The sequence below is a fragment of the Mus pahari genome, chromosome 20, assembly GCF_900095145.1.
Source record: "Mus pahari chromosome 20, PAHARI_EIJ_v1.1, whole genome shotgun sequence".
Classification (NCBI taxonomy): domain Eukaryota; kingdom Metazoa; phylum Chordata; class Mammalia; order Rodentia; family Muridae; genus Mus; species Mus pahari.
This window is the reverse complement of record NC_034609.1, coordinates 33,834,406-33,845,962: the sequence shown is the minus strand read 5'-3', so window position 1 is coordinate 33,845,962 and position 11,557 is coordinate 33,834,406. Positions and strand designations below refer to the sequence as shown.

Sequence of the window (11,557 nt, the reverse complement as noted above, 5' to 3'; positions counted from 1 at the left end):
CTGACCCTGGAGCTCAGCCATTCAGCTAGACTGTGGGGTTCTACCTGTCTACACACACACACACACACACACACACACACACACACACACATACACACACACACACATGTCACCAGTGCTAGGACTGCTGTTGCTGTAACGCAGAGAACAGCCCTCACATGGGTGCAGGAGATCTGAACTCACGGACTCACGCTTGCATAGCAGCCACTGAGCCATGTCCCTAGCCCAGGGCTGTGAACTCGCCTGTGGCGTATACTGTGTATACTGCATTATTCCTGAGGAAGCTACTGACGGCTCTGTTAGCCAGCGGACTTTATGCCGGGAGTGGGAAGAACACGTGACCACCCTGGCCTGGAGATTACCAGTTTTTCACCTTTTGGAAATCTGTGTCCTGAGGCCTCCTGGCCTCTCCCTGAGGTGCTCACTCTGGGGAGAAGCCACCTGGACATGGCTCCCCAGCCTTTCATGCTAGCTCCCTCCCAGGGATGCGCTTGGTGCTCAGCTTCTGGCTCCTCTCTGCTTTCCCTTGCTAACCCTGCCCAGGAGCAAAAGAATCATACTTCTGAGACCACAGTGGACGTCGCGGGCTTTTTGATTTCTTCAGGTCCAGCTTCATCGTCCATAAGGATCGTCCTGGGGAGTTGAAGGACATGTGAGCGTCACTGGGGCTGCAGCTCTCACCACCAGTACAGCTGTAGCTGTGCCCAACCCCCACTTGTCTCTTCCTCTCTGCCACATCCCATAGTAAGTGGAGTATTGCTCAAGCGACACTTTCTCTAAGAGGTCAGCTGGCGGTGCTCAGCTGTCCTCTGCCTTCACAGGTACCGAGTGGGCCACAGCACTGTGCAGTCTCCCAGTGGCCACCCTTTCCTGGGGCACCAAGCTTGTGTCCAGCTTACAATGCATGCTGGGAAGCACGGGCAGTGCTCCAGACCGCTCTCCAATGTGTCCTCGATGCTCAGTGTTCACCGTTGTAATGCTTGACCTTGTCTTTGAGACTAGGAATCACTATGTAGCCCAGGCTGGCCTCAAACTCCTAATCCTCCTGCCTCAGGCTCCTGAGTACTGGCATGTGCCACGTACCTAGCTAAATTTCCCAATTACTCAGAGCATCTTATGCTGAGGACACGGTGTTTGATGGACGGATAGTGTTATTTTCTGCTCTCTACCTTGAGAGCTTTCATCCTGCAGAGCTTTGCTCTGTGAGGGAGTGAAGGGCAGGAGGGCAGGAAGGAAGGAAGGAAGGAAGGAAGGAAGGAAGGAAGGAAGGAAGGAAGGTCTCAGTGCCCCAGGGTTAAGAGCTCTGGCCCCGATCTGAGAGCAGAGATGATTCTCAGCTCTCTAACTCAGGGCCAGTGGTGGGCTGAACACCTAGCATCCTCTCATGCAACTGTTGGCTAGTGTATGGCTGACCGGACAGGGAGGGATGGAGGTTGAGGGGGTAAAGCTTGGTGAGAGGAAAGAACGCAGCTAAGGACAGGCCCATGGGGGTTTTGCCTTCTTACTTGATCGAATCACTGAAGTCCATCTCCATGTACTCTACAGTCTGTGGGGCCGCCAGAGAGCTGGCAGTGACCGAGGTGGCTGGGATGGACTCCATCTGGGACAAGAAGGCGCTGTAGGGCTTCATACATGGCGCAAACCTACCAGGACAAAGAGACGCTGTAAATTACAGGTTGTTGGCTCCTGGGCTCGATCCCCAGGTTTTTCAGGGATCGCCCAGCTCAGCCTGGATCCAGAGTCTTCCCCTCTGAGCATACACAGACTCCTGGGACTCCCCCTCTCCCGTTTTCCTTCTCATTCCTGGTTGACAGTGAGCTACCCCCAGGACTTGGTTCTGACAGAGTACCAGATACAGTGCACTGCCCGGACTGTACGGCCAACCCTGCATGGGAGCAAATGAGGGTCTGCTCCCAGAGAAGCAGAAGGCAGAGCTGGGATTAGGGTGGGGTATGGAGAGAGCCCTGCTGGGATCATGAAAAAGAAGAAAAAGAACAAGATCTGTGTCTTATAACGCTGAATCCTCTGCACCTTGCTAGACACATCCCAATATGGCCCCATTGGCGAAGGTAAAGGGGCTCAGAGGAAGACAGGTGGCTGCACTGGCTGGCACCCCCATGCTTAGGTTTCACTCATTATATTAAGAAAAGCCTTTGGTTGCCACCAAGGTCAGGGCTCACCCTTAATCCTCTTTTCTTTCTGGGCACACGTGACTTTGCTCTGGACTCCTCCCCTTCTTCCCCTATATCTTCCTGTAAGTTTCAGCCCAGTTCACTTATTTAATCATCCCGGTCCCATCTGAAGTCAGCACAAGTTCTTGGCAGGGTCCTCTTGTCCCTCTGGAGCGGGGAAAGTCTCCCCGGTTTATCACAGCTTCTCATTCACGTTTCAGGATGGTGTCCACTCCCATGAGGCTGGGAGTACTGTTTCCCCGGATCTCAGGCACCCCATTACCATCTTCTGAATTCTGCCTCTCCAGCATTACTCAATAAAGCGATTTTATTGGGGTTCGGTTTACTCGCCTATTTGATGAAATTTAACAGATACCCAAGTATCTGCTGGCATGTTTGTAGACAGACTGCTCCTATCGTTCCCTTAGGAGTTACAACTCATCCTCGTGGGTTTGTGCTTCATGGCACAGTGGGTAAGTTTCACCCACAGCTTCATAGAAATGGAACCCGGCATCGGTCCTGACTGGTTCTGACTTCTCTGGTTCAGCATGAACATTTTAATGTTAGTCTTGTTCCATGGAACACTGAGTAGTTCTCACGGTATGGATACTGATCTATCTTCTTGGTGACGAACACCCAAGCTGTTTCCAGCTTTTGGATTCTGCTCGTAAAGCTGCTGTGAACTTTGGTGTATAAGTCTATGTGGACAAGTTTGCTCTCTGCTTTGGGTCTGGTGTGCTTCCCACCAAGGCGCCTGTGTTAGGGCTTCATCTGCAGCCGGGTGCCAGCCACAGGTGGTGGAGGTCCGGGGAGGTAGCATTAAAGGACATAGCATGACACTGCTTTCTCCTTCTGCTCTTTGCTCTCCGGCTCACAACGAGGTGAATGCTTTCACTGTTCTCTGTTCCTGTATTGCTTTGTCACAGCCCCAAAGGAAACAAGACAAACCAGCGGATGGACAGAAGCCCGTACGGCTGTGAGCTGAAATAAACCTTTGGCTTCATGATTGGCTCAGGGGTTTGTTATAGTATTGGAAAACGGAGTCACTCATTCTTTTTGGACAAATTCCTTTGTAGGGAACTGCTGGAGTATATGACCTCTGCATGTTCAGCATTAGGAGCTGCTCTGAGCAGCCACACCGGGCATTCAGATTAATTTAAGCCACTCACTGCTTACATGGTGGCAGCTCCTATAGTATCATTAGTAGGCTTATTTTAAGGGAATGTATTTATAGGAGTACTACAAATGGAATCCTGGCCTTAATTCATTTCAAAACTCAACAGGGGAAAATAAATCAATGCTATTTATCTGCTGGATAAAGGCTCTGAGCGGACGGAGTTTTGCCTGCTGTTTTATGAAGGAGGACCAGTTGGCTTCCCCTGGAGGAAACCCGAGGTCAGCATCATCTGTAACTGGGCTCACTAAGGAACCATGGGCTCTGGGAGGGGCAGGGTCTCCTCAGCCCTGCAGCACAGAGGCTATTTTATTACACAGAGACATCAAGCGAGTGCGGTAGATGTTCCGTTAGCTGGCTGGCAGGCAGGGCAGGCAGTTAAATGAGAGCAGGTGAAGAGTGGGCTGTACTCACACCCCACCAGGGGTAGCCTTATCTTTCTGGAGCTTCCACTGGGCTCCCTCTAGATCAGATTAGTTGACTCTGATTTCTTGGCAGACCCTCTCTGTTGGAGGGGGTGGGAAGACATACAAGAAGATCTCCGGAGAGAAACTTAATGCCGTAAAGACTCTTGGCTCCATCCTTGGGCAGATTCAGATCTTGGGTAGGGAGGGCCCAGGACTTGGTTTTAAGTCAGTCCCAGATGCTTCAAGTGATGAGCAGCCACCATGGGTGGGAAGTCACTGTGGTAAGCTCAGGACAGAGCTGATAATTAATGTGGGGTTAACACAGTAGCCTTAGCAGCTAGGGACAGTGAACAACAGCAGAAGACAATTCTGAGCGCTTATTAAATCACCCCAGGTCAGCACAGGTGCCTGGGGAGACCTCTGCTGGGCCACTGTGCATATAATAGCAATCTCCTCTAACATTGGCACTCCACCTCCCCTGCTCCCCCCCCCCCCCATGTCTTCCAGATTCAAAAGAGAGCATGTGGGGAATGTCTGTCAAGGAAGAACACAACTGCTGCCTGCTGAGTGGAGTGTCTGCACACTAGGGAAAAACAACACCTCAGCTGGGAAGCAGGAGGTCTCTGGAAACAAACAAGAGAGTTCAGTGCAAGGAGGCCTTAAGCAGAATAGAGGCTTTAACTTGTTAAAACCTGATGCCCCCACCCCCATTCGAACCCAATGCTGGCTCGGCTCCCCCACCCCCACCCGCACACGGGTTCATTTTCCTTCAGGTATAGATCGGATTCATTTTAGACATAGATGATTACTTTCCTGCCCTGCTGGCTCTCACGGGATTGGATCCCGTTATTTTTAAAAGAGAGTGGGCAGCAATCAAGGAAAATCAATATTGCTCCAATTCTAGAAGATTCGCTGGAGACGCCAGGGAAGGACACTCCTTGGGCTGGGACAGCATCTTCTGAATGTCAAACACAGGCTGATGAGCAGCACCGGGTCAGGCTCAAGAGTCCCTCTCTTCGTGTTTCATTTTAAACCCTGGGGTTAAGGATCAATATGAACCTTTGCTATACACAGTGAAAACAATAGCAACAACAAATGCCACCTCTCTCATTGCCTGTCCCATCCCCTCCACCCCCACTCCATGGCAAGCTGTACCACAACAAAACAAAAGCCCCAAGAACAAGCTTGTGTGCTTTAGAGTCGTGTTGGAGTTCTTAGGGTGTCTGTAGACTGGAAGGTGTGAAGGTCCCACACACTCAGGTCTGGAGAGTAAGGTCCAGGTGATGGGGACAGTTAGCTTTGCAGTGGACACAGTGACTGCCAGTTTGCTTATTCAGTACATTTGGGTTCCGGAAGTGTCCCTTACTGAGGGTCAGAATAGCCTCTGGCTTTATGCAAGGGGCCTGCAGATGGGCTTTATCTGGCTAGACAAAGACAGTCAGCACATGTTACTTCCCAAATGATTGCTTAGATGTTGATGGCCCTTGTCTCGATCGCCCCACTAGGAGGATGTGTTCATCGCAGACCCTGTGGGTGCTGGGAGCACCTTTCTCTGAAGCATTGCCCTGCTCTGACAGAAACTGCCTGGCACACCAAGAAATTCTCAGGAGGTTATGAGCCTTCCTGTAGGAGAGGCTCACAGGCAGACAGAAGACTGGTTGATGGGTGTGAGGCTCTAAGAGTCCAGCCTCCTTCGCAGTGAGAGGGACAAACTCTGGACCCTGGTCTGTTCTCCAGAGCTCCCTGTGGGATGGGACTGAGGTCAGGGTTACTTTTGCAACCATAGCTCCCGGTTCCCCTTCATTCTCTCTGGCTTCCCTCTTCTCTCCTGAGACACTTTCCCCAATGCAGCAACCATCCTGGCCTCGTCCTGGAGGGAACCCACGTTACTTCTGCACAGTTCCACAGAGGAGAGATGCTGGCTTCCAGCCACCCCAAGGCCAGTGGGCCAGATGACAAAGCTCTTCATGGCCAGACTTCCTACTCTTGTCTACTCAGGAAGCCCCGAGTCTTCCCATTTCCCACACTCCGTATCTGCTCAGTTCTCAGTGAAATTCTCCAAGTACCAAGAAGGCTCTTTCTCATGGTCAGTCTGTGGAACATCCTCTCCCTCTGCCTAAGGAAACTCTATGTCTTTATTCATTCCACACTGATGCGACTTTCAAGCCTTAGCTTCACTGTTTTCATTGGGGGCACAGTCCCTGACCCCGAGGCCATGCTATGGGGTCATATTCATGCTTTCATGGTCCAGGCATTGTGATCCGCTCAGCAGCCTGGCCTGTCTCCACCACCACCACTGTCCCTAGCTAGTGATGCTGTATCGAGTTTCAAGATGACACTCACTCAACATTTATTGAAGAAGGAATTCTATCCAAAAGTCCCATGAGGCTGGAGAAGGCTCAGCAGTTAGAGGGTTCGCTGTGCAAACGTGAGGACCGGAATTCAGATCCCCAGAACCCATGTGAATGCTGGCTGGGGTTGGAGGATGCTTGACTGTGTGTAATTCCAGTGCTGAGAAGGCAGAAGTGGGATTCCCTAGAGCAAAGCTGGCTAGTTAGGCTAGCGGAACCAGTGAGCTATGGAGAGAACCTGTCTCAAAAAGAAAGGAAGACAGAGGAAGCTGTCTGCAGGTGTCCTCTGGTTCCCCCACACATACATGTTGATGGCCATACAGAGACAACACACACATGCACACAGAATCTTGTTTTGTCCAAGCACTGCACTGGATGGCATAAAAACGACCACTGTGATCTCTCCCATTCCTGTAAGCACAGATCTTTGCAGAAGATGTTGCCTTCCCCACCCTCACCATCAAGTAGAGCCTATTTCCTTCAGACCCAAAATCTGGTCTTGGCTTCTCTGGCCAATGTTGCTGCGCTAGAAAATGTGATGCCACGCTTAATATATATTTATTGTATCTTAAGGTTAAAAGGCGATTTCTCTTCTTTCTAATTATGTTGTTTTGAACAGCTCTCCCTCTTTCCCCTCATCTCTTTTGTTTCCCTCCCTCCTTCGCTCCATTCCCCTCCCCCTCTCCCTTCCTCCCTCCTCTGAATCCCTGTGTCACAATCTGCTGTTCCTGTTTCTAAAGGGAGCAGATGGAAATCATTGCTCTCAACCATATTACTAGATGGCACGTTCTCCTGTGTCCTAAACTCCAAGTCCCTGCCGTGCTCCCGCATTTACTGCCTGGATGTGTGTGGTCTGCCTACCTTGGAAAGCAAGTGATAGAAGCAGATGCGGCTGCTGGAACTTTCCCTGCTAGCGTTCACTCTAGTTGTGCCACAGGAGGAGGAGGGGAAGCCAATGGGAAAGCAGTCTGCCTCAACCCTCTGATGACATCGAGTTTCCAGTGCCTCCGATTGGCCACGTGTGCCAAGGGGAAGGCGGTAAGAACTGAGGCGCAGAAGCTCAAACCTCTCAGGTCTTAGAGATGGAGCCACTCAGGAGGGGCTCTCACAAGTGAGCGCCCTTTGGGGCCACCCGTGGGATCTTAAAAGACCTAGGCCCGAGATACAACAGGAGAGATTGGGTTTACTTGGCATTGGGCTGTTCGAAAGCCCCTGCCATGGTTCCAGTGTGCATTCAAGGCTGAGAGGCCATGACCCCATCACTGTTGGGAGAAAGTCACAAAGAGGGTGTCAGTGGGAGCCTGCATTCAGTAACCACAGCCCAACGCTGTCCATCAGCATCCCATCAGTTACTTACTTAATAAACACTGCCCAATTTGATCTCTACACCAGGATGCCACAAACCCTATCGCTTTTCAAGTGACAAAACGGAGGCGAACAGTTTGCTGAACTGTGCTAGACTGACCCCAAAGATCATGCCCCCACAGCTTTGCTGGCAACCCTCCTGAGCCACTGGTGTGGGTGGGTATCCCTGGATCGCTTCCGCAGGGCCACTCTCTTGGTGGCAAGTCACAGAACAGGCCTTCCTCTGTCAAAAGACACCATGATCCCCTACACGAGGAACTCGTATTGAGTCATCATGGGCCCTCTCTTATCGTCTAAGGAAAAGAAGACTTCACTGGCCCTTGAGGAAGACACCTTGGGAGCTTAGCTCTGAGTAGAGTGTAGGGGAACACAGTTAACAGACTCTACCTTGAAGCTCTCTAGAGAGATTTCAGTGAGACTCCATTTCTGTGAAGCTCCAGAAGGTGTCCCCACTGCTACACACTCTTGGAAGGGCCGCTGAACAGGTAGTCTGAAATCTCAAAAATGTGTTCAGCTTCAGAGCACTTGAAAAAAATACTTTCAAAACAGGAAGGCTTTAAAAGCCAGTTTCTTTGAGTGTCTGGCCTCCTGTAGCGGTAGCTTACTTTGGGAGACTTTTAATTAACGTGAATATGTAGATGCACGAACTCCTTATGAATTCTACCACTAAAGGAGCCAAGCAAATGTTAATCCGGCCCGGGATCAGATCGGCTCCCATGCTTTCCACCGAATTCTTTAGAAGCTGACTGAGCTCGCACTGAGTCTCCCTGAGGCTGATGTCCGCGGCTGATATTAAAGACACTCAGAAAAGTCTTTAAAAAAGAATGAACCTGTAACAAGGTGACCAGGAGTCTTTTATAATAACATGAAAGCAGGGACAAAGAAAGTTTTATAACCCCCAAAACTGAAATGAAAAAATAAATAAAACAAGAAAATCACCCTTACTGGTTCACCTGTGGGGAAACTGAGCTGGCACTTAAGGAAACGGGAGTCTACTGAGTTACAAATAGACCCAGATGGCAGACACGCAGCATCAGGACCACTTTCATGTTCTATACAGAGGGGGCTAAAGGCCTCCTTGATCCAGGGACCTCCCTCTGCTTGAACCTTGGCTCTTGCAGGTGGGTCACAAAGGCTGCAGGTTTGTTTCTGGAAGCTCAGTGGTGTTTGCAGTTCTCTCAGGCTCTGAGGTGAATCTGACCCCCTGTTTGGACCCCTAACAGCAGAAGAGAGGAGATTCTTGGTAGATGGGTCTGTCTGAAGTCTGGGGCCTTCCCAGAGGGCTCTGAGGACAGCAAAGCTGGACTGATGTGTTTTCTCTTACAGTGGACCCCAATTTACTAATAACTGCATATTTGTTTGTTTTTTTTTAATTTCTTTTTTTATTATTATTATTTTCTTTATTTACATTTCAAATGCTATCCCGAAAGTTCCCTATNCCCCCCCCCCCCCCCCGCCCCTGCTCCCCTACCCACCCACTCCCATTACTTGGCCCAGACCTTCCCTTGTGCTGGGTCATATAAAGTTTGCAAGACCAAGGGGCCTCTATTCCCAGTGATGGCTGATTAGGCCATCTTCTGCTACATATGCAGCTAGAGACACAAGCTCAGGGGGTACTGGTTAGTTCATATTATTGTTCCACCTATAGGGTTGCAGACCCCTTCAGCTCCTTGGGTACTTTCTCTAGCTCCTCCATTGGGGACCCTGTGTTCCATCCAATAGCTGGCTGTGAGCGTCCACTTCAGTGTTTGCCAGGCACTGGCATAGCCTCACAAGAGGCTGCAATATCAGGGTCCCTTCAGCAGAATCTTGCTGGCATGAGCATTAGTATCTAGGTTTGGTGGCTGATGATGGGATGGATTCCCGAATGGGGTAGTCTCTGGATAGTCCATCCTTTCATCTTAGCTCTAAATTTTGTCTCTGTACCTATATCCTTTCATGAGTATTTTGTTCCTTATTCTAAGGAGGAATGAAGTATCCACACAATGGTTATCCTTCTTGGTTTTCTTCTGTTTTGCATAATGTATCTTCGGTATTCTAAGTCTCTGGTCTAATATCCGCTTATCAGTGAGTGCATATCTAGTGACTTCTTTTGTGATTGGGTTACCTCACTAAGGATGATATCCTCCAGATACATCCATTTGCCCAAGAATTTCATAAATTCATTGTTTTTAATTGCTGAGTAGTACTCCATTGTGTAAATGTACCACATTTTCTGTATCCATTCCTCTATTGAGGGACATCTGGGTTCTTTCCAGCTTCTGGCTATTATAAATAAAGCTGCTATGAACATAGTGGAGCATGTGTCCTTATTACCAATAACTGCATATTTGTAACAGGAGTGATTGGCATATATGCTAACACATGTTTGCATATAGCTTGTGATTCCTCCAGGAAGGAGAGAGTGGGGCAACTGAGGGTGGTGGTGAGGGGAGGTAGGACGGGGTTGGTGAGGGATGGACAGACAGACAGACGGATGATGATGATCACAGAATGACAGGGCTTTGCCTGGCTAAAGTTTCATTATTCAAAGCACCTAAGGTTGGCTTGGGGAGTTGGTAAGACAGACACATTTATTCCATTTCCTTCTACCGTCTGTGAGGGAATCAGTGACTGACTGACGAGGAATAAGAGAAGGAAGGGCTAAGACGTGGCGCTGACATGTTGAGAGCAAAGGACAGAGAATGCGAGGCTATGAGGAACCGGAGGAAGTTACTGATGGAGAGGAACAGATGGGGAGGCCGGCTCTGCAGAGCGGCAGATGCTGTTTTCTGGATATTAGAAAACATTTTGCATATTTTCCATACACTGGGAGGGAAAGAGATGAGCTAATGAGAGACTAGGGAGATGTTCAGGTGGTAAAGTTCTTGCCTTGTAAACAGGAGGGCTGGAGTTCAGATGCCCAGCACCTATGTAAAAAGTCGGATGTGCTGGCATAAGTCTGTAATCCCAGGACTAGGCAAGTGCAGACAGGCAGATGCCTGACACTCATAGGCCAGCCAGCCATGCTGAACTGATAGGCTCAGGGAGACAGCCTGCCTCAAAAAATGAGGTAAAAAGTGATTGGGGACATCTGACATTGATCTCTGCCCTCTATGTGTATACATATGTACATGTACTCAGGCATGCACACATACAACATGTATTATACATCGGACTCCAATGCAGAAATTGAGGATCAAAGGGAACCTGGGTGGTCCCTGGTGGGATTTGATGCAGGATGAAGGTGTGGTGGGCCAGAAGGAAGATCAATCCAGGAAGGATGCTGGAGGAGAACTGTACTAACCAAGTAGGTCTTAGGAGGGAGAAGCAGACTGGAGAAAGAGGTGACCCAGAGGCAGACAGGCTACAGAGCAGGGTGGGGCCTTGGGAACTCTCCCATCAGCTTGACCAGTTGCTCTTCAGTGTGGCTGAAACTCCCACCAGACAGAATCTACTCCAAAGTGACCATCAATGTAAACTCCCTCCAGCCGAGTCTGAGCCTGCCCCATCTACCTCCCAATGGCATGCTGTTGGGGGCCCTGCCTTAGTTTATCCAACGTGGCGGTTATGTAAGAACATCGTCCTTCTGTTTCAGTTTCCATAGTTCTTGATCACCAACGATGTGGAATAGCTTTTGATTCTTCGTGGGTCACTCGTATTTTAGCTTCAGTGAACTTCCTGGCTGTCATGTTCTCCCATTTCTAAATTTAATTCTGCCTTTTCCTTCAAAGCTATTCTTTATTATGGATACTAATCATTTGAAGATAATATGCATGCCAAAAGTTTCCCTCAGCTTGTGACCCCATCTTTGCACCCCTTCTGTGTCTCTTTGATAAATAAACGCTCTCAAGTCTAATGCTGAATTCATGAATAGCTTCATAAAGTCTTGTATCTTGAGAAATTCTCCATTATTTAGAGATCACCATTCAATTTCTTACTTTTTCGCCACTCACCACATCATTCAAATTTAAAAATATTTGCACCTCCTCATTTACGTTGTTGACCCCTATGTAATTTGAAATTATTTTCTTTATAGTGTAAATTTAGGAACGCAGTTTGGGCTTTCAGTTCTGTTTAGAACACATCACTTGAGGACTCTTATTGAAC

The 11,557-nt window shown here is 49.2% G+C and overlaps 1 protein-coding gene across 1 annotated transcript in view; it reads right to left on the bottom strand.

Moving 5' to 3' along the window:
• Hydin (HYDIN axonemal central pair apparatus protein) overlaps positions 1-11,557 on the bottom strand; it is a 347,979-nt gene that overhangs the window by 128,129 nt on the left and 208,293 nt on the right. The window contains 2 exon segments of the mRNA XM_021220225.1: positions 561-633; positions 1,506-1,643. Coding sequence (XP_021075884.1) covers positions 561-633; positions 1,506-1,643 — 211 coding nt within the window.